This window comes from Oikopleura dioica, chromosome XSR (assembly GCF_907165135.1).
Source record: "Oikopleura dioica chromosome XSR, OKI2018_I68_1.0, whole genome shotgun sequence".
Lineage (NCBI taxonomy): Eukaryota > Metazoa > Chordata > Appendicularia > Copelata > Oikopleuridae > Oikopleura > Oikopleura dioica.
In genome coordinates this window covers 1,955,531-1,983,309 of record NC_137294.1, presented here as the reverse complement: position 1 = coordinate 1,983,309, position 27,779 = coordinate 1,955,531, and the positions used below count along the sequence as shown (strand labels likewise).

General features: G+C 43.5%; 5 protein-coding genes, 1 long non-coding RNA gene and 1 other non-coding gene across 7 annotated transcripts; 4 read left to right on the top strand and 3 right to left on the bottom strand.

The window, feature by feature from the left end:
• Window positions 1-16,601, top strand: LOC145707332 (uncharacterized). Its single transcript, XM_081784849.1, has 18 exons — window positions 1-198; window positions 1,469-1,516; window positions 2,489-2,785; window positions 7,462-7,762; window positions 8,551-8,611; window positions 9,493-9,719; window positions 10,127-10,375; window positions 11,542-11,661; window positions 11,704-11,768; window positions 12,041-12,214; window positions 12,439-12,595; window positions 12,960-13,121; window positions 14,234-14,485; window positions 14,529-14,660; window positions 14,708-14,824; window positions 14,871-14,984; window positions 15,061-16,113; window positions 16,187-16,601. Exons 1-18 carry the CDS (start codon window positions 193-195, stop codon window positions 16,294-16,296), a joined length of 3,645 nt encoding a protein of 1,214 aa, XP_081640975.1. The 5' UTR covers window positions 1-192; the 3' UTR covers window positions 16,297-16,601.
• A 122-nt stretch (window positions 16,602-16,723) lies between these two features.
• Window positions 16,724-16,796, bottom strand: TRNAF-GAA (transfer RNA phenylalanine (anticodon GAA)). Its single transcript has one exon. It is a non-coding gene; the product is annotated as a tRNA-Phe (tRNA).
• A 698-nt stretch (window positions 16,797-17,494) lies between these two features.
• On the top strand, window positions 17,495-20,440 carry LOC145708191 (uncharacterized). Its single transcript, XM_081785841.1, has 9 exons — window positions 17,495-17,696; window positions 17,867-18,181; window positions 18,246-18,761; window positions 18,803-19,071; window positions 19,112-19,362; window positions 19,408-19,735; window positions 19,779-19,958; window positions 20,001-20,236; window positions 20,281-20,440. The coding sequence occupies exons 1-9, from the start codon at window positions 17,645-17,647 to the stop codon at window positions 20,363-20,365; spliced, it is 2,232 nt and encodes a 743-aa protein (XP_081641967.1). The 5' UTR covers window positions 17,495-17,644; the 3' UTR covers window positions 20,366-20,440.
• A 1,412-nt stretch (window positions 20,441-21,852) lies between these two features.
• LOC145708482 (uncharacterized) lies at window positions 21,853-23,748 on the top strand. Its single transcript, XM_081786155.1, has 8 exons — window positions 21,853-22,174; window positions 22,213-22,281; window positions 22,325-22,468; window positions 22,512-22,655; window positions 22,699-23,143; window positions 23,198-23,473; window positions 23,516-23,563; window positions 23,608-23,748. The coding sequence occupies exons 1-8, from the start codon at window positions 21,997-21,999 to the stop codon at window positions 23,639-23,641; spliced, it is 1,338 nt and encodes a 445-aa protein (XP_081642281.1). The 5' UTR covers window positions 21,853-21,996; the 3' UTR covers window positions 23,642-23,748.
• Window positions 23,749-23,911: 163 nt separating this feature from the next.
• On the bottom strand, window positions 23,912-24,455 carry LOC145707800 (uncharacterized). Its single transcript, XM_081785378.1, has 2 exons — window positions 24,316-24,455; window positions 23,912-24,274 (listed from the first exon to the last, which is right to left on the bottom strand). The coding sequence occupies exons 1-2, from the start codon at window positions 24,416-24,418 to the stop codon at window positions 23,931-23,933; spliced, it is 447 nt and encodes a 148-aa protein (XP_081641504.1). The 5' UTR covers window positions 24,419-24,455; the 3' UTR covers window positions 23,912-23,930.
• A 40-nt stretch (window positions 24,456-24,495) lies between these two features.
• Window positions 24,496-27,689, bottom strand: LOC145707799 (endoplasmic reticulum mannosyl-oligosaccharide 1,2-alpha-mannosidase-like). The gene is given in 11 exon segments (XM_081785377.1): window positions 24,496-24,841; window positions 24,886-24,911; window positions 24,914-25,084; window positions 25,127-25,318; window positions 25,367-25,581; window positions 25,624-25,794; window positions 26,292-26,480; window positions 26,537-26,709; window positions 26,754-27,061; window positions 27,140-27,359; window positions 27,404-27,689. Coding segments are annotated over 11 exon segments (1,851 nt in total). The 5' UTR covers window positions 27,497-27,689; the 3' UTR covers window positions 24,496-24,748.
• Window positions 25,751-26,284, top strand: LOC145707801 (uncharacterized). The gene is made up of 2 exons (XR_014134772.1): window positions 25,751-25,831; window positions 25,871-26,284. It is a non-coding gene; the product is annotated as an uncharacterized LOC145707801 (long non-coding RNA).
• Window positions 27,690-27,779: the final 90 nt, after the last annotated feature.

The window sequence follows — 27,779 nt, the reverse complement described above, 5'->3', positions numbered from 1 at the left end:
GGAAATAAATTCCTATTGAAGTAATAATAATACCAGTCATATTTGCTGCTTTTAGGAAGAAACAGTTTTGGAGACAACAAAGAGATTAGAACTGAAATTTGAAGATAGAGATTTGAAAAGAAGAAACTCGACTTATGAAGATTCCCGAAGAACAAGAGCTGCCTTTGTAATTTGTTAATTAGCAAAGCAATCATGAAGGAGCGGGCTTTCGAATAAATTTTTGCTTAAAAAAGACTTTCTTGTGATAAGGGCTAAGCCACATTTTTCGTGCGGATAATCGCCCGCCGCGTCAACCGGATTATTATTAAACCTTTCAAACAAACATCCTCGGACGCCTTCCGTCCGCATCCACATATACTTTTGAGGTTTTCTAATTCGCCTAAAACTTAAAAAAAAGCTCTTTTGTAAAAAAAAATTTAAGAAAGTTTCTTATATAAAAATTATAACAAAAACAAAAAAACTTTCTTTTGGCAATTTTTTTCTTCACGAAAAGTCAATTTTATCTTTATTTGAAGGAGTTGGTAACGCTTATTGAGCGATTCATTTTCTTGGTTTTATGATGTTCTGAGCAGCTACTTTTCCCACGGTTAATAAATTCAACAAAGCAAATGGTACAGCTCTCGACATTTCTCGTGAGAGAGGCAATTGATTTCAAGCAAGCTGCCGAATCCGCTAAATTCACCGTTTTTTCTCCCTTCCAAGGAAATGAGTTTTCGATGATTTCAATCCAAAATGCGATCAAGACGAATTCGCACACGATATAACTCCGGATATCGCAGATCTATTCCCGAGCGTTCCCACGACGCCGCTTTTCTCCAACTTTTCAAGGTCACGTGCCACCTCATGCTGATTTTGTTTTGGAAAGAAATTAATTATCAATGGAGAAATTTGAAAAAAAAATACAAATAAAATTGACTTTTTGAAAATTCGGACTCAAGCCCGCATTTTACGTTTGCCGAGTTTTTTTCTAATTTTCTAAAAATCAATCCAGTATTCGTAAAAAAATCAATTGTTGGCTGGGGCTTGACCCTGGCGTAAGATTTTTGGGCAGACTGTCTCGCTTTTGAATTAATCCCTGGCGGAAGAATGCGGCTAGAATTCCTTCCCATTGAATTTTTATTAGCTCAGCTCATCCTTCTTTAGGGACTGGCCAAAATACGGATTCGGATTAATTGCCAATTAGTTAAGTCGCAGCGGCTGTTATTCAACTCCCAGCGGAGAGCCTTTTAGTTTCGTTCCCCAATTTTCAACTGGAGCCTTTGTTCAACTCGCGAAATTCATGGATTCGGGGAATTAATCTCTTTTTATGGGCTATCGACTGAAAAGCAAGCACATTGCCGATTCTCCCTAAGAATACTGTTTTTGTCCGAAAGAAATTAAAAAAGTTGAAAGCAAAAAAAAGCGGCTTTATGATTATTTTTTGGGAAGTTTTTGATCCTCAGCGGAAGTATTCGAAAGCCCCGAGCAGATTATCCTGCGCCTGCTGTCTGCCTTGTCCGGCATCAAGTGCGCCCAGGTAAATTATTTCGGAAATAGAAAGTGCGCTGTTTTGGGACACTCGAAATAGTATTTAGACTGATCAAGCCAAATTTCCAATTTATTGACGATATAAACCACATTTCCGCGCGCCTAATTCAATACCAATCCAATTTTCAATTTTCAAATTTCAATCTTTTCCTCTTTCGTTTGGAGCAAATCCAGCTTTGAAAAAGTTTCTTATTTTTTAATGAAAATTGACGATCTTACAATAAATCAACAGCTGACCTATACAGTTGGGCTTTTATTGGCCAAGTATGAACAGTAAACGGACAGTAAATCTTCTTCCACGGCTAAAAAAAAAGATATATTACTTTCTAAAGAGGCTAACTGTAATGCTAAAATATATTCGTACTGTAAAAAGTGAGCGGTCTTTTGAATCTTTTCAAGGAAAGACTAGAAGTTTTTAAATAGTAAAATTATGGCTAGTTTAGTATTTTGGCTGTGTTGTATCTGACAGTGTGCCGGACAAATTGGCACTTTTAGTGATGACCTGTCGGATAAACGAGCGGCCGCTTTATCTGCTCCACTTTTCCGAAAAGTACAAGCATGTGAAAATTTCATTTTTTTCCTCCAATTTTCCGGCTCCGCGCGTTTCCCGTTTCTTATTTTTTTTCAAAGGTCGGTGGACGCAAATTTTCTATTTGAATGGAGACGCAACAGGATTACTCCATCATCCCCAAATGTCACAGCTACCATTTAATTTTTCGAAGTGTTTTTGCTCATCTTAATCCCCTTCTGAGCCTGTTGCCACATAATATTCTCAAAATTGGATTGAAAACTTGTATTTCTCGCGCGGATTTGATTTCATGCAGGTTTAATTTTTTTTGATAATTTTATTTTTTTATCGATAAGTGCGAAATGAAAGGATAATTTTTTGAAGTCAAATATTTTTGTTTCTTTGGCGTATTTTCTCATGGTGGTATTTGTGTTTCTAACCGCTTGGTTTCAGAGCTCTGGAGTGATATCGGTGGTTATCACAAAGATCACTAACTCGGCGGGGTACGCGGCGGAGAACGGTAGATGCTGCGACGGACAGAGCCACAGGAAGAAAAGGATCTGTTCCGACCAGTGCGACACTTTCTTCCGCGTTTGCTTCTCGCCTTATGCCGATGAAGGAAGCTGCACCTTTGGAGAAGCAGAAACGCCGGTTCTCGGTGGAAACAGCTTCGAGAATCCTGCCCATCTAGATCTTAACGAAGCAGAAACTCCATTCCAGATGAAGATTCCTTTCTCCCAAAGTTGGATGGTAAGTTTTTTATAAAAAGAAGGAAGTCGGAATTCTACTTTCAAAAGTGGTCATCGAATACGACTTTTTTTTTCTTTTTGGGTGATTTTAAAAGCAGGTTTTGAATTTCAACCGCGCTTGATTCTTCCTGTCCACTGATCGCTCCTCTTCGCACTCGTCTTCTTATGGTTAGGTTGTCGTCCAAACCGAACTATCGAATTTCACTCGCCGCTCTCTGAATGAAAAATGCCAACAAAACAAAATGAGTCTTTGAAGGTGCCGCCATCCATTTCCGGCTTATTTCGAGGAGCCCGCCTCACTAGTGGTTCCACCGCTCGATATCTCAATCTAGCCTTATACATTTTTTAAAAAACCGCTTATCGTATAACCGCGCAAAATCACGGTCACCCCTTGAAACATTTTCGACCGCTCGGTTCAAGGTTCACTTGATAAACTTTTTTTATTGATAAGCATTTGATATAGAAAAAAAAATCTCGCTGCTTGGACACAGTAAATGTTAATCAGAGGCAGTAATTTTTCAAATTATCGACATCGCCGTTCAGTCGGGCCTGTTGCTGATGAAAATTAATTACAACAATCCGCAAGGCCGGATTATCGAGCATCCGGACAAGTATTTCTACGTGCTTAAATTATCCGATTTGAAATTAATAATTCACCGAGCTTTTTATATTCGTTCAGCTTTGGTTACCCTTAGACGCTAATTTGACTTGTTGTAAGAAATACTCGCGTACTACTGAAGATACTCAACTTTAAAATCATTGTTAAATCGTTAGACATAAGGGGTAGTCTTATAATGATGATGCTCTGAAGCAAGGTAACCGTGAAATGAGTTGTTCGGTGAGAAGGATCTGGGTGATTGGAAGGACAGGGCGTCAGGAGACCGCCTCTGATAAAGATTTGATGGATTGAGACATCTCCCCGATTGAGACATTTGACATGGGCCGCCGACTACCCACCGCGAAACCTATAAGCGAATTGGGCACTTCAAGGGACTCCCTACAGCGCCCCATATTTTTATACAATTATCGGTTGGCCTCCTTCTTTTTATGATTTTTCTTGCTTTAGTTTTTTGCGGTGCGCGCGAGTGGAATTTTCGGGTCGATTCATTGACATTTGGGAATTTATCGCCGGGGATGAAGCACGCCCCTGGTTGACTCCCGTGACTTTTCGACTTGATTCTTGAGTTCTTTCTTTTTCGCCCAGTTTTTGAAAAAATAATTCATCCAAAGCCAAAATATTACCCCAAAGCCGACCGCGAAAGCTGGCCGCGCAGATGGAAATCCCGGATTTCTTCTTCGCACCTAAGATCCTTAGGAGCCCGTATTTCGCTAGGCTCCAGTGCACAGGAGTAAGTTACAGTCAGTCCTGACAGTTATTAATGAGATAGCGCCAGATGTGGCCAATGTCACAATGTTGACATGGCGCATTTCTTTTATAAGGGTTAGGGTAATTTCTCAAAGAAAATTAATTTCGAATTCGATTTCGAAAAGACAAGGTAAATTAAACCTTTTTGTCCGTGGAGAAAGGGAACGGGCCATCCCCGCTGCGCTGCCTCGCACCCTAAAACAATCCAGAAAATAAAAAGAGCTTCTTATTGTTGAAGTTCGATTCTCGCATCAATTTGCATCCAGTTGATAAGGCCTTTTCGGGAGATCTTTCTTCTGGCCGTCGAAACTGATTTCTAGGGGTTATGACGTTCGGCTTGTGTACTCGCCAAATTTGCAGCAAGGTGCCATTACAGCACCGCAAGAAGCTGTTCCGCGGTCGGCTGCGATCCGGGAGCAAGTCCGCTTCGTTTTATTCCTGATGCTTATTTTGCTCACTTGGCTGCTAATCCCTCTACATACAACCTTCCAAAAACAGGCGCCTTCAAAGCCACCCTTGTGAAAACACAGATGGGAAGCTCCCACCAAATTTCCCCTTAAAAATAACATTAAGGGCGTACATTCACTTTCGCGCTGAAACAACAAATTTCCGGATCAAAAAGGCTTGAATTAGAGCTTGGAAATTTTCGCCGCGTTTCAAATAAAAAAGTAAAATTCGCTGGAAACAGGACTATCAGTGAAAAAAAAGAATCCCTTGTGAGAGCACTTGAACTTCAACTTGGCGCGCAGTTCGAAATGAATAAAGAGGCAGCAGTTATTGAAGCACACTCCAGGGGATAAATATTCAAGCCCGGACAATAAACACACTTATGAATTGTGCATTGGCTCAAGCCTAAATAGACTAATGCAGGCAAATTCAGTACTTTTCGTTGCTTTTCCTTCCCGAAGCGGCTAAATATTCACGAGGCGCGGGATCGGAGACCATGTTTTGGGTTTTATTCACTTCCGATATTCAGCGATGTGGCAAAACACACACACTGAGACCTACAGATGGTCATCGATGTTTTTTCTTTCACAAAGGGAGCTTTCTTCCGGGATAAGCCGCTTATCATCTGGATGAGATTGCTTCCTGCTCTGACCAGCCTGGGTTTTTCGCACTCATGTGAAACTTTGATCATTAGAAAACTGATTTTATAGATACCTAAATCATTAATTTTTAATTTCTATTTTCAGTTCATAGCAGGGATTTCTCGTTCTTGAAAAAGGTGACCCGTTTCACACTTTCCAGGGCGAGTATATTTATGGAGCAGGTGCTTAGGGTAAACAGGGAGCGCGTTGCATTTCGCATTTGAGTTACGAGCGGTGGTTGAGCGCCTATTAGCGCACTCGTAAAAACCATTACTTCCCTTGGCTGTGTATTTACAGTCAGAGAATCGAGTTACTCGCCGAGATTGAGCGCCGCAAATGTGATTTCAAAGTTATCTCAAGGGTTAAGTGAATTAAAAGGGCCCTGCGATGACAGGGTGTTATTGCTGGCTTTCTGTATGCGCCGAGAGGTTAACCGTGCGGCGATTGAGATCTGACGGTTTATTTATACGAGAGCGTGGCTTATCTCACCGCGTGATGGCGCCCGGCGTAACATAATTGCGGTGGTGAATGTGTACGCCTCCAAAAATCACGAAAGAAAAAAATTCAGCCGGCTAATCCGCTTATCCGTCACATGATTCACTTGCCTAGCATATTCCTTAACCCGTTTACGCGCGGCCCGTACGCCGCGGCGGTGTGATCAAACGCGCCTCGCGTAACCGGTGCGTTCGACAAAGTGCTGAACATTTTTCTAGCGCTGATTCGGACCTCCCCGCGACATTTGAAACTTTCAAAGAGCGGTGCATGTATCGAGCGGATAAGTTAACTTATCGCCGCGCAAGGGGCTTTTTCTGCTACATGACGCGCTTATGGCGATAAGTGTCATGGACCACGGTCAAGAAATGGAAGGCAGGAACATAGTGCTCCTGTCGGATTGGCGCGGGATTCTAGCGCTGCTCCTGGAGCGCCGCCAGTCTCACAGCCAGTTAAAAACTAAGTGGATTCTTGAATAAAATGTTTACTTTGACAAGACCTCTTTACTTGTGATTTTTGGCCAGATAGGCATCATTATAGTTAATGATAAAACATAACTTGATAAAAACTGGACTGGCTCGCATCCTAATAATGAATGCGTTTATTATTGTGATTCGGCGTAGCGTGAACTTGAGAAAGGCGCGTTTTTTGGCGCTGAAAGGAACATTTCGTTTCATTTTTCTACAGCTGAGTGACCTTTTTTGGACTGGCGGCTGAGTTCTGCGCAAAACTCGATAAAACCATTTCCGCTGTTCCGGCTCCCCCGCTGCTGAAAACGTTGGCAAACAAGAGATTCAACTGCGAACTCCGAAAACGAATTCATGAGGAGTTTCTAGTTCTGCAAGGGCATCCGTGAATTGAAGATATGGTTTCCTTATCGGTCACGGGCTGCCGTCCGGGGCGGAAATGTAGCACCACTTCCGAAATTTCATGCCAGTTAGGGTTGTAATTTCTGGCTATTGATTATAGCCTCGCTATATAGATAAGGGACAAAAATCGCCTCTCAAAAAAAACGGCGCTCCGTTTTTTATCGAAATTCAATTTTCCTCCAAGTTTGATCGTTGACCATTTCAAAGTCACGTGTGAGGATGGACTCAAGTGGCCGGAAATATTTCCCAAAAGATTATTGTTTTTGGAACTATTACACCTGCCCCCGTCAAACACAGTATTCCAAGCACATATTATTTTGTACGGGGCAAATATTGTTCTATCGCGCATCTCTCTTATTTGCCCAGCTGGTCCAAACTCGCGTTGGGAAACTGTCACTCCAGCTTACAAAGTTCCTTTTCATCCTTGGCCAAACACTATGTAAAGCAAAAATAGTAAAAATAACTGGGAGCAACTTGAAAATTTTTAAATCTCGGGAATTCTTGGCGAGTTTTTAATTCACGGATTATGGCCGCCTTTGATCTTCGAGTCCTCTTGATGACCACGCCTGATGATCCAAATTCACTTCTCATTCGAGTGTCCTTTGTCCTCACCGTTTCTATTTTCGCGACTTGAGCCAGATTAGTCGCAAGTACACGAAGCGGCCATTTATCTCCACCAACGTAACAGAGGGTGCCACTTTTCAAAATCAACACAAAACGTGCTACAATCGCGGCCACCTGGGGATGAAACTACTATTTAGAAATAAAAATCATTCGATGACCACTTTTTAGAAATTGACTCTTCAGTGGCGAACTTTACAAGAATATCTGAAAAAGTCATGTTACTAATCTTATTCTTCAGTACCGATACCACATGCGACTGGAAGCTCTGGACTACGATGAAGATTCAGAAGCCCAGTTGATTGAATGGACCGAAGAAAGCGAGACTATCCGTCCGACCGGGGAGTGGATGAAAAGAGTTCACCGAGGAAGTGTGGCCACAATCGAGTATCTGCTGAAGGTGGAATGTGACGCCAACTACTATGACATGAGCTGTTCAACCTTTTGCGAGGCCCACGACGACGAAGCCGGCCACTTCTTCTGCAATCGCTTCGGCGAGAAAGTCTGCCTCGACGGCTGGGGTGGCGACAACTGCGATCAACGTGAGTAAAAAAGCCCGTTTCCATTACGGCCAAGGTCTTCTTTATTTTCTGATGCTCGAGTGCCCGTGGGAAAGCAAAGTGTGCGCTTATGACTACTAGGCAAACATTTCGACATTCAGATTTTTGACCCTAGACAAAGGAAAATATCCAAGCCAACTAGTTTTATTAGCAGCGCGTATTAAAAGTGCCGATCAGCTTCTGTAAGAATTTTAACTCGAATGCTCCTCTTTTCGGGCTACGAGGAGCCGCGAGTAAAGTTAGTATCGCTAGAATTCACGTTTGCCAATCATCAAAAAAATGATTGTCACGGTATCGAGTGGCGGGAGCGGGTTCCGGAACTGGTTGAAACTCGAGCCCATTCCCCGTCTGTCGTCATTGATCAATTGCGAGAGTTGCCTACTCTGAGGGCGAATGTACACCCTTTGGCGCTAGAATCAAATCGCCCCGAAATTATGACCGATTCGACAAGTTAATCGTCTTCAGGATCAGCGAAGCTCATCCGCGCGTAGTTTCGCCTGTGCGAGGAATATTCTCATTAATCAAAAGCGGCCACTTGCGCAGAACGAGCTAAAAATACAACAAGATTCTCGAATTTAAAAAATACGCCCTGATCAAGTGCTTATTAACAGGCGTTGCATTTTGATTAACCGTTAACCGTGGGGAAGTCTTCTTCGCCACTTCCGCGATAAAGTGGCTGGAGTGCCGGTTGGAAAGACATCCTCTCGGTGGGCGGCGTTCTGCATTTTCCCACAAGCGTTTTCCGCAAAAGCCATAATCACATTTTTCAGCGATTTGCAGCGAGAAGTGCCACCAGGAACACGGATACTGTACGAAAGCTGGCGAATGCAGGTAAGCCTCAAATTCGATATACTCTTTAATAATAATTGATAAAATAAAACTGGCATCTTCGCAGCGGGTCCTTAGGAGACCACTGGTACAGGTGCTCCCGAGCTGTACGGGTTCATCTTTATCACGTGTCAGCGAAATTCCAAATTAATGAAAGCTCGGCTGGCTGGATTAAAAATTAACAGCCACCGCGCGTTCTCAATGACTTGATATGATTTTACTAATGAAGAAGAAATTTCGAATGTCCAAAGGGCGACCGAATGGAAATAGAATATTGACAGCGAAATGCCTAAACCTGTCAGCCCGCTAGCCGCATTTGGGCACGGCGAGGTCAGCCAGATGACTTCGATACCCTTAATCGAATCAATACCTCACCTCCTCATTAATTAACAAATCGTATGGTAACAAATGATGTCCTTCGAAATCGTCCATTCGAGAATCTTTTGGGTATTTTCTGTAAAGTAGCTCACTTGTCAGAAATTATCCACTCGAGTTGAATGTGCCATGTTATCGGACATGCGTGGCGGCGGTGGTAATTGGCGTCGATTTAAGTCGCTCCAATTTCGCGAGATACTTTTCAGAGCTGCTCCCATTTTCTCGGTGACAGAAGGTCCAATCCAGCTCATCCATCAGATCGGCGAGCGGAGATCCGCAATCCTAACAATCTGTCGGAAGAGAGCTTTGAAATTGTGTCACCTAGCCGAGCATGCCTAGAATGTCTGCCAAGATGAGGGCACTGAAATTTTTGGGCTCCTTGCTTGACAGCTTAAATATGATCGATTTATAAGGTGGAAGTTTTAAGGGCCATCTGATTGAAGAGCTCCGTTCCACCCTTCATCCCTTTACAACACCTTGGATATTATTTTTCTCAAAATCTTTTTTAGATGCCGCCATGGCTGGACTGGTCAGTTCTGCGACGAGTGTATTCCTGCGGAAGGCTGCGTACACGGCACGTGTGACGAACCCTTCGATTGCAAGTGCACGCCATTCTGGGGCGGCAAGTTTTGCGACATCAACCTGAACTCGTGCGAGTCCAATCCCTGCCAGAACGAGTCCAAATGCGAAAATACTTACGGCAATTTCACTTGCACTTGCCTCCCTGGCTACCACGGTAAGTGAAACGGCTAATCACCGAATCCGACACAGAATGCTCAGTCCCCTAATGATCCGTAGTTAATTTCAGATAACCTTTATATAAACCACCCTAAATTCGCCCAACAGATTTTGCACAGATCTATTATTAATTTTCACGGGTGAATGTAGATTCTAATAATACAGTAAGGCCAGGAGAAGCAAAAACGCTAAACTTATGGACTGTTATTTTTGGTCTAGCGGTGCCCCTCGAGGAAAACCCTCATTTAACGGATGAAGGCAGCAATTATAAGGTTTATCGGGCTTTGAGCGAAAAGTGGCCAATTGGGCGAATCGACAAATTTTATCTATCATTTCCGCCTTCTTTTCTGATCGATTTTTCAATTTCCAAGCTGGAAACTTTTGATTTAATTCTTTTAATTTCAGGTCGCCGATGCGAGCACCAGGCAAACGCGTGCGTCTCCAACCCTTGTGGAAAAAACGGAATGTGCGAGGCCACCAGGGAAGGTTCCTTCACGTGCTCTTGCAAAGAGGGATGGACCGGACCATACTGCAACATAAACATTAATGAGTGTGCAAACTCGCCCTGCAAAAATGGCGGAACTTGTCTTGATCGCGAGGGCGATTTCGTCTGCGCTTGTCCCGCTGGATGGACTGGCAAAACCTGTCAATTAGGTAAGAGAGGCTATGTTTTTGCTAAGAAGAAAATTTTCGCGCGGAATTTTTGCGATAAGAGGTCTAGTCACGGACTTCTCCGACCCAGCTGGGCGTCTTTTCCTTATCAAAATATCATTTCGCAGTTTTGTTATCACTGTGGGGCACCACCTGGGCGCGAGGAACTCTAGCTGATAATCCCGCCATCCGACAATTACTCCGTCGGCCTTTGTTTAGAAAAGAAACGAACGTCGTGCCCCATCTGATCACGTGCCAGATTTTTGTGTGTGCGGAGACGTTCCAGAAAAAATACTTTTTTAAAATAATTGCGCGGCGGAGCACTGGCCTTTAGAAAAAGTAAATTGAAGGGGATGAGCTCGATGAAGAATATTTTTCCAAGATCTCGTCATAATCCCCCGATGAAATGACAATTTTTGACAATTATGGCTCCTGATAAGAATGCGATAAGGGCCGCCGAGATCGCCTTAGAAAAAGAGAGAACGGGCGACTTATCTCACACGCGCCAAACGCCAAAATAATAAATACTTTTCCGCGTTTCGCAAACTACAGAGCTCTTTTCATATAAAATAAGATCTGGAATCGAAATGGTTCGAGCTTCATTTCTAGTGTCTTCTTGAAAAATAACTCTGTATGGAACTTGTTTCTTTTAAAACGAAAGTCTTCATATTTAGAGGTAGTATTAGAGTGGAGCAATTTTTGAGTAATTTTATGACAATTTGGCTAATCTTGCGCCTCCATTCCAGCAAATGCCAATTCAAATACCACGCTGCTGGGGAAGTACGATAAAGGCTTCCTTGTATTACGTGCCCTAGGCTGAATCATGCATCTTTACGGAACCCCGTCTGAGGCTTATCCGAAATGTAAATTCCGGAAGATGTATATTTATCTGGCCCTGCCCAGCCCTGCGCCTCATGCTCATCCGCTCGCTCCACAACAATTAAAATAGCGCTCGCGAATGTTGCTTGATTTATTATGAAAACATTGAGCGATTTAAAGCGCGGAAATAAATCCAACTAATCTACTTTCACCTCTAGTAGGATAATATTTGTGAAAACAAGTGCCAGAGGCGTGATTTATGGCCCGCGCGTGCCCAACATCCCCGTGGGTACTTAATTTAGTTCAAACAAGACGCGCGCGCATGTACCGTTGTACTGACTGTAATTTAGACGTGGACGAGTGCGAAGAAGCGGTGAACCCGTGCCAAAACGCGCACAGATGCATCAACAGCGCAGGCACTTTCTTCTGCCACTGCAAGGCCGGCTACGAAGGCGTCTTCTGCGAAAAAGGTAGACAGCGGCTGTGGAGATTCGTAGCCTAACCACTTTCAGAAATCGACGAGTGCTTGGCGGGCGAAGACGGCGCTCCAAAGTGCGCGAATGGGGCGACATGCATCGTAAGTGTAACACCACAGACGGGCCACTTTGTGCACGCATTCTATACCACCCAAATATTTGAAAATTCATTCGCTATAATACCGCCCTTTTCCAGGGAAAAAATTGAATATCCTTCCAAATACCAGATATTCTCTTCATTAGCTTATTCGGCTTATAAATTCACTCGGGGTGGGACTCGTTCCGGCCCGGGGCGAGAAAAGAGCCTTCTCAGCAGAAAACGAACTCGTTGAGAGATGTTGAGAACTTCCGCTCGTAACTGAAATTACTTCAGGATGCGATCGGCTCCTTCAAGTGTGTGTGCCCAAATGGTTTCGAAGGCGAGCGCTGCGAGATCGAAACTAACGAGTGCGCCCAAAATCCGTGTAGCAACGGCGGCACGTGCAGCGATATGGTCGGCGACTTCAAGTGCCTCTGTCCCAGTGGCTTCTCGGGACGCAAGTGCGAGGTAACTTTCAGCACAAATACAGCCGAAAATAATAAAATGAAATAAATTTCCGAAATTCTCCTCGGGGACAAGCGTTCTCGCCCTGAAGGGTGCTGAATTATGCAAATCTTCAGACAAGCTTCAATTTACTCCTAATTGCCTAGTTAGCGGTTCAACTAGCTATGAATACTTAAAAGACGAGCTGTATTAATATTTGTGTGCTTGTTTGTAATCATTGCTTGTAGATTCCGATGGGCTTCTGTTCCGCCAATCCCTGTCAAAACGACGGCAAATGCTTCAACGTTGCTAACGACTACGAGTGTCAGTGCAAGGAGGAGTTTGAAGGGCGAAACTGTGAACGAGTCAAGGACTACTGCGCACAACCCGATGCGTCTTGCGAAGGTAAAAAAAAGACGCAAAGTTTATTCTGGGGACATTTTTCTGAAAAAATCACTTTCGCCGTTAATTTTCTCGCATTCCAAAGGCGACCACAGTGACGAACGCGCGGTAAATTAGAAATATGTAGCCGGTAGCTCCACTTTGTCCTCATTTGCATGGCCCTTTCTTTTGTTCACTACTCATGCAGGAATGTGCATGCTCGAGAAAGGAGGAGAAGTGGCAGCTCTCAATTTTAAACATTTAAATGTCGAAAATGTCATGCTCGTGCGACAGCGAAACACGGCGCCCGGAAATTCCTCCCTGTGACGGAGGCGCAAACCCACTTCCTGCAAAAGCCATTAATCATCGCCGATAATTTCTTCTTCAGTGATTGACGCATGTGAGACCAGACTCACCGACGTTCGCACGGGCAAAACAGAGCGACTGACAACCAAGGTCTGCGGCGACCATGGCACTTGCCGCGCTCAGGGATTCGAAAGCTTCAGCTGCCAGTGCGATGAAGGATTTGTTGGAGATTTCTGCGAAGAAAGTAAGTACAGGAGGAGAAACCTGGCACAGTTTTGAGGGAGCTTACGATGACAGGAAACTGCGCAGCAACGTGTTTACGTAGAGTTGCACGACTCTGACCAGAATCAACAGTGATTCTCGTGGGAAAGTCAACATAAAAAAGCTCGCTCCGTTTGCTGAACAAAAAGTCCAGACCTTGAACTTTTATCAATTCGAATAGTTTCGGCCTCGCGAAACACGGCCCCTTGATAATTTCATTAAAGAGCGAACGCCGATTTCGTTAATTTTTTGAGTCTCTTCCAACAAGAATGAGAAAGGCGGCGGCTATCTCGTAGCTGCGGTCACTACTGGCGTTTTGACACCATTTAGCGGTCGCCCTAAAAATTTAAAATTCAATCGAAAGCCGAGGCTGCTCTTTAATTCGAGACCAGATTTATGGGTACCTGATTGAATGATTTCGACCGGTTTGAATTAGCCACACTCAACACATGTTCACAAATTAACGCCAGAAAAACCTTTCATATTAAGGGTATCACAGCCAAAAACCATTCACATAAAAGTCAAAGTAACACGTTACGGAGTCCAAGGCGAGACTGGTAGACGCTGTGCGAATTTATTTTCGCATGTTCTATCGACGCGCGTGAAATTGCCCTGTTGAGCATAAAAGGCAGATGCTTAATGTGCCGCTTTGGCGAGGAGAATTTATAGCGTCATAATTGTGCCTAAATAATTCGCCGGCGGAAATGGGCACGCACATTGCCCGGAGGCAGATTCAGCGGTGCACCATCGTAAACGCGATAACGAAACATTTTTCCATGCCGCGGCCAAGAATCATATTTCACCGAGGAAATGATTTAATAGCCCCTCGAAACGCGCTCCTTTATACAGTATCCGTCGCCGCGTAATGGCAAACGTCGCGAAATCGTTTTCGTGAATCCTGATCCATGTGAACCGCCATGCTCAGATCACTTCCCAGCATCGTAAATTTGACCTTGAGCGCTCGACAAACTTGCCATTTCTCGCAGACTGAAATAGCTAGTGTGACGTTTTTCATTCATCTGATTAATTTTCTCATCGTTTTTTCCCTCAGTAGATTTATAATTAACAGAATGAGTATTCAAACGTTATTTTTAGATATTGACGATTGCGCTTCAAACCCATGCCAAAACAATGGAGTTTGTCTCGATGGCGTCAATTCCTACGAATGTCTCTGTCCAACTGGCTTTTCTGGTTCCCGGTGCGAGGAAGAGAACCACGTCTGCTCTAGCTCCGAAAACCTTTGTCTCAATGGTGGAGAATGCATCCGAGGCGATTCGGGCCACCCTGCTGACTTTAGCTGCAGCTGCGCCGAAGGCTGGAAAGGACACATTTGCCAGTTTACCAAAGGTACTTGGAAAGCAAGATTGAGCTGTTAATAACTCGTGTTTAGCCTACACCGCAGAGGAGATTTGTAAAAACTCGAGCCCTTGCAACGCTGGAACATGTGTTCCGGACACGAGGCTCTCGACAGGCATTTCCTGCGAATGTCCTCAGGGAACCAAGGGAGCCTTCTGCCAAATCGGTAACTCCCGGATTAAATGTTACAGATGTTGATTTTCACATTTTTAGACGCCAAATCGCCATGCTCAGCGAACTCGTGTGAAAATGGCACCTGCGTACCGAAAAACGGCAAAGAATTCGAATGTCGATGCAAAGCTGGCTTCACTGGTGACAATTGTGACAAACGTAAGATTTTCAAATGTCAATACCATGTTCTTATTCACATTTATAGAAATTGACATGTGCCAGCCCGAGCCTTGTTTCAATGGAGGAACTTGTCTTTCAAAAATGAACCATTATGAGTGCAAATGCCGACCTGGCTTTGTTGGAGCGGACTGTCGAAAAGGTAAAATACTAACGAAGAAAATCTACCTAAAAAATCGTCTTCCTTGATTCCAATTTCATTCTTATCTCATTTTTAGACATTGACGATTGTGCGAATGATCAATGCGCTTACGGCTCAACCTGCGTCGACAAAGTTGGCGGCTTCGATTGCCTCTGTCCTCCCGGTCGCGAAGGCAATTATTGTGAAAAACTTTCGTCTTCTCCAACGAAACGTTCCTGTGCCTACAAAGGAAAGCTCTTTGTTCATTCTTATTCCTGGCGCGAGCAGTGTAACACTTGCACTTGCCACGATGGCGACGTCTCCTGCTCCAAGCTCGACTGTGGTCCAGTTAGCTGTTCTCCACATGCGCCCTCTGCCACATGTCTCTCAGATGAGATATGCAAGTTGGAGACACCGAACGTTCACGAAAACTGCGTCTCTTCTCGTTGTTCGAGCCGCTACACTTGTCAGAAGAAGACTTTACCCTACACAGTGGCACCGCCCGCTTCGTGCAAGGCTCCTTACTGCCTCGAACTGCGCATTCAATTTGATGTTGCTCGAATTTCCTCGCTTGAACGAGGAGTTCATGCGATGGACGTCTGCGGCGCTCTCAATTTCCTTCCGTCTCTTGCACGAGTTGCTGAACACAAGAAAACATCTCTGAATTGCGAGTCTGCCCAAGCAGGCGTAGTCGTTGTTGTCGTCAAGCATCAATCTTCGGCAGAGCTCGTTGTCAAAGAAATCCGTCACTCCCTCATTGGCAAGTCAGATCTTTCCTCAGTTCTGACCTACCGCGACGAAGTCATTCTCAGTGCCGCTTACGATGTCTCAACTGTCGATCCATCTCAAGTCGACAATCATTGGATCTGGTACGTCCTTGCCGTGATGCTTGGACTTCTGTCGCTCTTCGCTGTCATTCTTCTCGCTTTCATGGTCAAGCACAAAAACAGCATGAAGTCTTCCGAGCACGAAGGGTCAAGTTATACGATGGGATCAGGTGTCACCGATCAAGTGCTTATGGCTGCTTCTCCGAGCTCTTCCGCTGCCCTTGAGCCTCGCGAGTTCGTCTTCATTGATCCGAAGGAACATCCATACCCAAATATGCTCCCGAGACGAGTTCCCCACCACTTGCTTTCTCATAACTTATCACGTAAGTCTCTTTTTTCAATTTTACGCTGTATTTAAATTTGTTACAAAAGCTAAAGTTCTTATCATCGTTTTAGTTGGTGATCTGACTGGTCCTCCCCGCCTTACGAAGAGAGCTACCAGGAGCCATGCGGACAGGCTATTTACGCCACGATTAGTTCAGCCCGAACAGAAGGACCTCTTCTGAGTTCTAGCGGGCACTTCCACGCTCATCCAGTTCCAAAGCGCCATGTACAAAGCTAGCACTGTAAATTGCTTCTGGCATAAAGTCACTGTAACACTGACATACGATTCGAATTCGAATGACCGCCACCGTCCAAACAAAAATTAAGGATATATATCTGCTGCTACCTCGAAACCCAACTGTACAAACGTATTTACAGATACTCTATCGCATTGTCATATTGTGAGCTATTTTGAAATATTCTTGCACTCTTTCTTCATCTGAAACGACCCTAACACGGCGTAAAAGGCCAAGTTCAAAAAAAAAACAAAAATAAAAACAATTATAATCAAAATTCGTCGTAATCAATTTTTCATGCAAGAAAGAGCATTTGTGCAGCTCAAAATCAAACGAAGGCAATCTACGCTAGAATTTTTAATAGAAAAAGATATGCCTTGACTGTGGATCGAACACAGGACCTTCAGATCTTCAGTCTGACGCTCTCCCAACTGAGCTATCAAGGCATGGGGATAGACGAGGAAGTTAGCGTTATAATATTGATGCAAGTCTACATGCATAAAATCCCAACTATTTTCAGATGAAAGCAATTCTGCATGCCTGCTCTACTTGTATCTTCTATGATTTTTTCCTGCAATAAACGGCAAAAGACAAAATCAGATTATACCCTTTTTAGAATAGAATCTATTGGAGAAGTTGAAATAATAAAGTTTATTTGAAAGTTTTTCGAATTCCCTTTTAAGAAAATCTAGTTGAGGCTGCCTTTGTTAGGCAATCTAGTTGAGGCTGCATTTGTCAGGATAACTTTGAACTCGTTTCCCTTTTTGCAGCCTCGAGTTTGGCGCCTAGTTCAGGCAACTTGAGCCGCTTTCGACATGGTCTTCGGCCGCGGCATCGCGAATGCTACAAAATAAAGAGTTAGAACTGCAGAGAAGAAATGTGAAAGCCACCTAAAACTGAAAATCTGACTAGAATTCAATAATTTACCTGGAAATGACATTTTTTGGACCCGGAAAATCCGGATTTCCGAATGACTGCAAATCCTCAAAACGCCCAGTCAACAAGAGATGTTCTAGAGACGATCCTGCAATTTTAAGAAAGTTGCATGAACAATAGTGCGATTTGAAAAAAAAATCTGTTGGCGTGCGCGAAATCGATGTTTTTTACGTTGCAAGTCGAAATTTTCACCGGCAAAAGTCGACGCTCTTCACTTTGAGTTTTTTCACCGCCCGTGCGGGCCACTTTTTAATTTTTTGATTTTGAGTTTTTATTTTGTTTTTTTTTTGTCCGAAAGGAAGGGCAACGTTTACGTTTTTTATCTTTAATTTTTCCATCAACAACAGCAACAACAAAGATGACAAGAGTAAGGATACTCATAAATGCTCTCATCGCCGGGATAAATGCAAGTAAGTTTGAGTACCAGAATAAAGAGAACCAGATATTGTAAACTGATATTGATAACTAAAAAATATCTTTATAAGAAAATAATTCGATTAATTTGAATTGTTTCTTTTATCAAAAATATTCATTCGAATTAGTATGGCTTTCAGAGTTAATTGATAACGTATTTTCAAAGGCATAAATGGGCGAGCGTTTTCGATTGGTGAATCCCATACACCAAGTACAGCAGCTCCGAGTACTGCGGCTCCAAACATAAACTGCGTGGCTTGCAACACCCTCACTTACGGAAGTAGAAACAGAGACGAGTGTAATACCTGCATGGCAGGCACGAACAAGTGTTGGACTCTTAATGAGCAGTTTAATTTCTACTTTTGCGCCGAAGCGCCTGGTGGAGTCGACTTTGACGTGAATCCGGTCACTGCATCAAGCTGCGACGAGCTCAACTGGTGCAACGGAAACGGCCAGTGCGCGATGACGGGACCCGACTCAGGCGCGGTTTTTCGAAATTTCAAAAATTCAACGGAAATCGAGACATTTTGAAAACCAGTCAAAAGCGATCTGTATCTGCAACTCGTTATACACTGGCGACAATTGCGCCAACGCGAAACCGATTTCAAATCAGAAGAGCTGCTCGGATCTGAATTACTGCAACAACCACGGTCGTTGCTTCAGTAAACCATCTGCTGACGCATACTGTGATTGCAATGTCGGCTGGCAGGGTGCCTCATGCAACATACCCATTCAAGCAGGATCGGTCACTTGCCGTGATCTGAACTACTGTGGCGTACATGGCAAATGTATCCAGACTCCCCAGGACACCGATGATTACTGTTCCTGCGACAGTGGCTGGAAGGGCATTATGTGCGACCAGGCTCAAGCCTTCAACTATTTACAGTGCGGCGAGGACCTCATTTGCTCCACCAACGGTCGATGCATCGACCTCTCCAGTGCCGATGATTACTGTGTTTGCAACGAAGGTTGGAGCGGAAAAACATGTACCGTTCAAGATAGCTGTGGAAATGTTGGCATCTGCCAGAATGGTGCCCCCTGCGTTTATGACGCTCAACGCTGTAAGTTGGATATGGAAATAAAATTTTATAAAGATTTTTAGATGGCAATTACTGCGCCTGTCGAGACGGTTACTTTGGCCCAACTTGCGCTTCACGTGATCCTTGCGTCGAAACCAAGTGCTACAACGATGGTGTGTGCAACAACATCAACGGAGAAGCTCAATGCAGCTGCGCGCCTGGCTGGAAAGGCCCCTATTGCGAAGTAATGATTCCATGCACCAGGAAATGTGGACGAGGATGGTGTACTCATGGCGTCAATTCGATGTCCTGCAGATGCCCTGATGGCGTTTATGGCAGCAACTGCCAAGAGGTACTTTGATTAACTAAGCAGTAGATTTATTTGTATTCAGGATTGCCAATCAAAGTGCAACTTATCAACTCACGAGTGCAAAATGGAGAACCAAGTTGCCATTTGCACTGAGAAACGAAAGTCCATTTGCAATGCTTTATCTCCTTGTCAAAACGGATGTGAGTGCGCCGATGGAGATCACGATGGATACGACTACACTTGCACCAACAAACAAGGTAGATACTTCCTCGGCAAGAGATGCAACTTCGATGAGCCACAACTCAACTGCGCAAGTGATCACATTACTGTCACGTAAGTCTACAAGTATTTTGCACGAGCATTTATCATATAAAATAGGGTTACTAACGATCTCCTCCTCCGTCACATTTTCAAGAGCGACGCAAAGTTTGCAACTGGTACTGACAATCAATTGGTGTTTTCTGACGGTGGAGCACTTTCTACTCTCCGAATCGAGCGAAAAGACTTCAGCAAGATTTCTGCACCAGCTGTGGAGAACGGCGTACTTACCTTTGGAAGCAGTGTCAGATCTCTTCGTACCTTTGAAGGAACTACTCCAGTTGTGACAACAATCTTCTCCTTCCAGTGTCAGTATGGCGTTGACCTCACTCCAGCCACGATTACCCCTCTTGAGTGGCCGAAGATCTCGGTAGAAGCCGATCAAGCGGTAAGATAGTAGACTTGGTAGATATTTTAATGAATCGTTTTAGACTTTTGAAGTAGAGATGAAGTTCTTCAGCGTTGATGCTCGTGCTGGAATTCACCGTCGAGCCCGATCAAGCCCAGTTCTTCTTGTGAGGGAAGAAATCTTCGTCAATCTTGCTCCTACTGCCAACTCATTCGATCAGTTCCCAGAGCTTGGCTCACAGACTGGCATCCGCGTCAAAAATGTAAGTGTCAAAATTAAAGATGATGAAATTGATTTCTACTAGTGCTACCTTGTTGCTGGCAATACTCAAACTCCCATCATCGAAGACGGAGTGGCACTTGAGAGCTCTGGTCACGCTCACGCTTCTTTCGACACTCCTCAGCCTGCAACTGGCGTCGAGTTCTCCTTGATTTTGCTCAACACGCACCTCCGTGACTCTACACTTCAATGCACTGCCGCCTTGTGCACCGGAGACGCATGCAAACACACTGCTCGAGTTGGCCGTTCTATCCAAAACAGGTAAAATGATTTTCTATCGTTCACAAATTGACGATTAATTTTAGCTCGACAAACTTCAGCATGGCCATCGGCCCGTTCATGCTCGCAGATCTCAGCGATGGAACTCAATCTAATTTATCTACCTTGTAGTTTTGTATTTTTTAAGTTCAAAAATTATTTTCAATTCTTATTTATTTGAATAAAATAGCTATTTTAAAACTAAAACCATGTTTCTATGCAGATCTCTGCCTTTCAAAAAGCAAATGAGCATTTTTACATGTGGTAACTACGAGCTTGCATTTTTTTCTTTTAGATTTTCCTGCAACAAATTACAAACACACAAAACAGATTTTGTCCCTTCTAGGAGAGTTCCTTCGAGGAAAAAATCTGATAGAGAAGATGAAATAGTAAAGTTTATTTGAAAGTTTTTGGAATTCCCTTTTTTTGAGAATCTAGTTGAGGCTGCCTTTGTCAGGCAATCTAGTTGAGGCTGCATTTGTCAGGATTACTTTGAACTCGTTTCCCTTTTTGCAGCCTCGAGTTTGGCGCCTAGTTCAGGCAACTTGAGCCGCTTTCGACATGGTCTTCGGCCGCGGCTTCGCGAATGCTACAAAATAAAGAATTAGTTTTGCAAAGAACAAATGTGAAAGCTAGCTAAAACTGAAAATCTAACTAGAATTCAATAATTTACCTGGAAAATGACATTTTGATGAATTACCATAAGAATTTTTCGGCCGAAAAAAAATTTTTTGAGATAAGAACATATTCTGAAAGCCCAAGTCAAAATTAGTCGATTCCCAAATTTCTAGGGCTCAATGACGTCATTATGACGTCATTTATGATGAATAAATGTCCGAAAAGGCTCCAAATTCATGAGACTTTGGAACGCTTTTTGAGGCGGTTTTTGCTGGAAATAGATTTTTCGATTGATGGCATGTTGTTCGCCATCAAAAACTACGTAGGGACCCGAGGTTTATTTTTCGAACCGACCGGTTTCAAAAATTGAACCGGTCGGTAATGGTTGATATTCAATGGTTTGATCCCGGGTCCCTACGTAGTTTTTCATGGAAAATCCAAATCCGTCGAGAAAGATAAAATTAAAAAACGTTTTCGGCTCGAAAAAGCGTTCCAAAGACAAAATTTTCAAATCAGCCCGATGACGTCATAATGACGTCATCTGACCCTAGAATTTGGTGATTCTGTATAACTTTTTACGGGCTTTCAGAATATACCAATATCTCAAAAAAAATTTTTTTGCCCGAAAAATTCTTATGGTAATTCATCTTTTGTGGACCCGGAATATCCGGATTTTCGGAATGAATGAAAATCATCAAGACGACCAGTCAATAACAGATGTTCTAGAGACGACCTCGAAATTTTATGAACGTCTTTTTTTAATTATTGCAAGTAAGCGCCATTCTTTTATATTTTCTGAATTGTTTTAATGACACTTCATTTTGAATAAATACTGATGAAAGAATCACTGATTATAAGGTCTTTATCACTGAAAAGTCATCAGAAGCGCTACATTTGTGTAGCTTTTTTCTTATCTGAGAATTTTCAATATCAGCGCTGCGTCAGCAGAGGAGCTGTTGGCGGCGATCTTTTCTGATCGGGCAGGAAAAATTCCCCTCGATGCCTTGTGACGGACAGCCAATCCGATTCCTTGCTTAGGTTGACACACGATTCAAACTTATTTCGTCGTACTAACGCAGACCACAGCCGAAAAATATAGAAATCTATATTATTCCCCAGATTTTGGAGAAGTATATTTTTTCGCGATGGCAAAAGCAATGGCCCTTGCCGTCTATATTCCAGGTCTCTGCCGGCAAATCGAGTCAATGAAGAGAAAGTATCAGGAGAACGATGATCCCCCAATTGACGACGAGTTAGCTATCATTCGAATGATTTTAAATCAAGTTGACAAGGGACGTCAACAAAATATCAATGACTCTCATGGTAGGCTTAATATCCAAAATATATCTACAGCTTTTTAGCTTCAAAAGCTCCATTACCGACGCAGTCGACACCTTCATCGACACCTTCTCCAGCCGAATTTTCTCAAGGTAACTTTGGTATCACCCCGGAAATGAATAAAAAATCGCGTAGCTTCTCCTTCTGAACCAGCTGCGCCAGGTCCACCAACCATTCAAGAAGCGCCAACTACCTCCGGTACATCTCTACGAACAGGGCTCCGCCCACCATCGCAGTCGACACCTTCATCGACACCTTCTCCAGCCGAATTTTCTCAAGGTAACTTTGGTATCACCCCGGAAATGAATAAAAAATCGCGTAGCTTCTCCTTCTGAACCAGCTGCGCCAGGTCCACCAACCATTCAAGAAGCGCCAACTACCTCCGGTACATCTCTACGAACAGGGCTCCGCCCACCATCGCAGTCGACACCTTCATCGACACCTTCTCCAGCCGAATTTTCTCAAGGTAACTTTGGTATCACCCCGGAAATGAATAAAAAATCGCGTAGCTTCTCCTTCTGAACCAGCTGCGCCAGGTCCACCAACCATTCAAGAAGCGCCAACTACCTCCGGTACATCTAGACGAGCAGGGCTCCGCCCACCATCAAAGCGAAAGCGAACAACTGCAGTTCAAGAACAAGCATCCCAAGAAGAAGGAGCTCAAGAATTTGCTCTTGATGATGAAGTTTTTCCAGCCAGCTCCAAGAAAAAAAAGTCGGAGAAATCAAAACCGAAGGCTCAAAAAGCGGCTTCTAGAAAAAAGGCGGAAACTAGTAATACGCCGAAAAATAACTTGTCTACTGCTGTTAAAACGTCCCCAAATATGCCCCAACTCATTAATGTCACTGAGAACAACGGCAGCCGAAAGTTCTTAATTGACGAAAATGGCGTACGAAGAGAATATTATGGCTGCGCAGTTCGCCATGAATCAGATACAGTGAGAGTGTACTGCACGTAAGTTCTCTAAAGAAACTCTTCAATTAAAGTATATAATATATATTCAAAAAGAGCTACAGGTGGTCAGAAGAAGAAATGTAGTGGGCGGCATATCCTCAAACTCCGTCAACCAGACATAATGAAAACTTGGTATTCGTCTTCCGATGGCCGACCCGTTTGCAAGCTAAACATCGACAATGCTTCCACCTTGAAGCGGGAAAATTATGAAATCATCGAAAGTATCTCGCATTCATGCCTCGATCAAGCTGCTGTGCAAGACCAATCGAAAACTCCCCGACAAGATGAAGGACCAACTTCTGAGCAAGATCAAGCTGCGACATCCGAAGAGTAAGTGCTTACAGATCAAGACCAAGTCTATTTTATCTTTAGGGGCGCCACAGGTGACTTCATCGACCTGACCGACGACGATTCCGAACCGTAAGTTTCAATGATCAAAACTCATTTATTCTTTTTTGTTTTAGGGACGTGAAAACTGAGAAGAACGATTCCGCCTGAATCTCGTCCTGAAGTAGTAGGTCTGCAACTAGCCATATTTTTATTTGACGGATACATAAACCATTGATACTGATCACACTTTTGAAGACTTTTTTATGAATAAACTACTGAAAATACTAACACTATCTAAAACTTGCAAAGGTACGAGTAAACCAGAATTACGTTGCCTCAAACTCTTCTATGATTTCATATTCAAAATGCTGATGCAGAAAATAAAAAAAAGAATCAATAGTTTGCATTTCCATGATCCTTCTTTTTATTTGCTTTGAATCGAAAAATAAAATATATTTTACAGAGATAAGCTTTTGTTATCAGTCGAGTTATTATCTTCACTTTGCTCTTTCGCGAGTCTTTCTCGTCTCTTCTCGATTATGCTTTTTGTCACTACAGTTTCTTTCTTTTCGTCGCCTTCTAAGTATTCGCTTCCGTACACGACGAGCATCATGACTGGAATAGTGATCGGGTACATCGCAGCGGGGATTCGACCGGCGACTTGGGCAACAGCTCCGAGAGAAGCAGCACTTGCTCCAGCCCCAGCAGCAGCGGCTCCTGCCCCGGCGGCAGCAGCTCCAGCACTGGCACCTGCTGCGGCTCCAGCTCCAGCGGCACCACTAGCCGCCGCCCCAGCACCAGCTAGAAAACTATTAAAAATCTATTTCAAAACAGGCGTTAACCTGCTCCCAGGCCAGCCGCAAGTCTAGCCGCGCCGCGCATCAGGATTCTTCGTCCCTGTGACTTGAGAAATCGCTGGAGCACTTGTTTTATCAGTGGATTCATATTTTTGTTGTTATTCTGAATGAAGAAAGCTGAGAACACTTTTCTAAGCAGTAGGTTTTAGTCATGAAGTAACTGAATTGTTGCACCCTCGGTGAATGAATTTCGCAAGGCAAGCGCTACAGAAAAAGAAGAAGAATGATAAGTTAAATATTCCACAGTCGAGCTTATTGAGCTTCGCTCAGTACTAACTCCAGCTTCAGTTAGAACGCGCCACTCAATCAAGACAGTAAAAAACCAGTCGTTGAAATAAATAAACAGAATTTTGAAGATATTTGGCATGTGCACTTTCTGTCACTACTTTGAGTCATGTTTGCTTGAACTCTTTTCTTTTTATTTTTGCACGCGGAAGGGATGAGCTTCCGTGTTGAACACCCACTCGGACAGCGGAAGCATATCGTCGTCGGAGAATAATAAATACAGGTACTAAAGTCATTAATCGATATATAGAATACAACCACGAGGAAAACCTTTAGCGTTTCTCCTAGGAAAAAGACTCCATTTTGTCTTTTGGCGAAGGTTTCGTTTTAGACTCTACATTAGCTATACTCGTGTAGCCGTCTTTTACGCGAGCGTACTTCTCCAGGTTGAGGAAGAACTCCCAACCCCAGTCGCGGTATTTCTGATTTTTCGTAAGTCTCCACAGATAGAAGTAGCTCTCCACAGTTTCTTCAATAAAACAGTAAAATGATGAGATCAAGGACGACTTACCTGGGCGAAGGATGGAAAATCTATCTGCAGTGTGGATATTCAAATCTGGTTTAGAAGGATCGTCTGTATTGAAGTAGGAAATCTCAGGTGCCAGGCCAGTCTCTGTTACGTAAAACTGGTGACATGTTTCAAGAATTTTCTCGGCGTGCTCTAACCATTCTTGCGAGAGTTTTTTTTCGTGAACAGCAAGTGCTTAAGTATATATTAGTAGTGTGCAGTTTATTTCGATTCAGTTCTTACCTAGAGTGCCGGGGAGAAAGCAGACAAGATGATCCATTTTTGGGCTGAATCTCGTTCCTACTTTCTCGCCAACGAAAAGAAATTTGTTAGGCTGTGTGTATCCAAAGAGATGTTTCTTGACACCTTCCATAGAGTCTTGGAAGTCTTGAACCATGAAGCTGTACTCGGAGCTTTTACCCGACTGGTACCAACGCTTGAAAAGATACTCGTAATAGCTAAACTAAAGTTATATCATAAAGCACAAAGATCTTCCAGACCTATCAGTTCTAGCGCCCATCGTATAAGTCACTCCATTTTTGGAGAACTGTCCAGTCTTTGGATCGATCCAAAGAGGAACCAGGCCGTCCAATTTTCCGGTTTCAAGCCGAGAGACGTGGCGGGAAACATCTCGCACAGCATCATCCCAGTGACGATCGCCAGAGATGTAGCTTAAAGTGGCGTGAGTGGCTCGATCTAATAAAAGAGGTTCGTTCATTATCCTATCATCTTAATCAGAAGCGATAGCGATCAACTCACTCAACCGAGTGGCTGGTAGTCCGCGGCATTATTAACCTGGCTAGAACGCATTTTTTACTCCAGAAAATGACGCTAACATACAAAGAGTGGACGGAGAAATTCGCTGAAAATATCAAGGGTGAGGCAATCTCCGCTCAAATCGAGTACTGGCACATGATGATGGAGAAAGACAAAGCCCTGAAAATTGAGAAATTCGACGAAAACGCATTCCAAGAATTCGAAGATTTCCTGGCAAAAACAAAGATTCCGAAGACTCGAACCTACAAATGGTATCTCGCGAAGGCGTGGAAAAATTACAAAGCAGAAGAAAAAAGAGGAAACAACAACAAAGAGAAAGAAAATTTACTGTGCTAGATTCTCTGTACTCAAATTCATCGGAATAAACGAAACAAAATAAAACTACTCTAACCTGAGCGCTCCGAATTCCATCTGTATCGTCGTGACTTCGCTTGTCGACGAGCTTGAACCCCAAGCTGGTTGCTTTGCGACCCGAGTTCTGAGGTTGATATCGGAATATGGTACCGAAGACTTTGACGATGTAATCGCTGGCAGTAGTCGATCGCCTATGTCAAGAGCTTTTTCTTTGAATAGCTCGTCGCTAAAATTAGATTTATAGATATTTATAGATTTTAAAAACATCAGCGAATTAAATACCCTGTGAGATAGTAAGTTGAGATGAATCCCCCAAGAACACGAATGGTACATTCGAAGAGGTTAACTCGGCCGTTGTCTGGCTGGAGACTGAGGCGGTTCTTGACGAACATCCGCGCTTCTTTGAATTCGCTCGTGAGATTCATTATCAGCATTGTGTCGAGCGAGTCTATCAGCTAAAACTTGAGTTAGCCAAACACTTATTTTGGTGATTTCTTACTGTCAGAGCCATCTGGTCTCCGCCAGTGGTGAACCAATCTTCGTAACGATGGCTTAATGGTTTGAGCATATCGTGACCAAGCGCATAGGTCGTGTATCCCCTCCAAGCATGTAGAAACGCTTCTTTCACTGCGGTCATATTTCGATTTTCACGGCCGGATCCTCTCCAGTGTCCATAACTATCATCAGAAACGCGGGCTGGTTCTGGCTCGATTTCCTCGGGAGTGTCTTCGTCGCGCTCTTCAAGTTCGTACTCGGGCTCATCGGGATCAATTTCAAAACGTCCGCCATCTGAGTCTGGTGGAATAACTATCAAAAAAGATTAAGTATTCCTTCTCGTTGTTACTCATTATTATAAAGATAAACTAAATAAAATTTATGCCAAACCTTGAGCCTTCTCGAATTCGTCACGCTCTTCGTACTTTTCAGATCTATAATCGTTCAAGTATTGCTGATCATCTTCAATAGCATGCTCTGGTTTTTCGTTCATTCTGTGAGCTTTCTTCTGCTGATGATGACGACGCTTTATTTCATTGAGATTGTGGCTCACATAAGTCAAAGTCGTGATGAGAATCACAAAGACAATAAGGATTCGCTTCTGACATTGCTAAACCGAATTTTATTCTCGAGCACTGCAAAACAGTGTATTACAGTCAAGCGTTTCCATTTTCGCGAAAGTGATCGTCGCGAATCATCGTTTGGAACAGTTGAGTCTATCGAGAGGACGAATGACGTATTCTTCATTTCCCCGGCTGGAACTTTTCGACGGTAAATATTGACGTCCCCGATCCAGAGGGGAGTTCAATGCTTGTAGAGTCGCTTGTCGCTAATTGCTCCAGAATTTGACGATGTGTTACTGTACTGAGCGGCGGTAGAACTATTTTGTTGCTTTCAAGTTTGCGCCGTTTCTCTTCCGAATTCATTTACAACACCATTCTACACTAACGCACATTTTACTTCTTGCACTTTGAAAAGACGTGTGCCTGCAACAACAGAAATACGTCGTTTTTGTCGCCAGTTCTCGAGA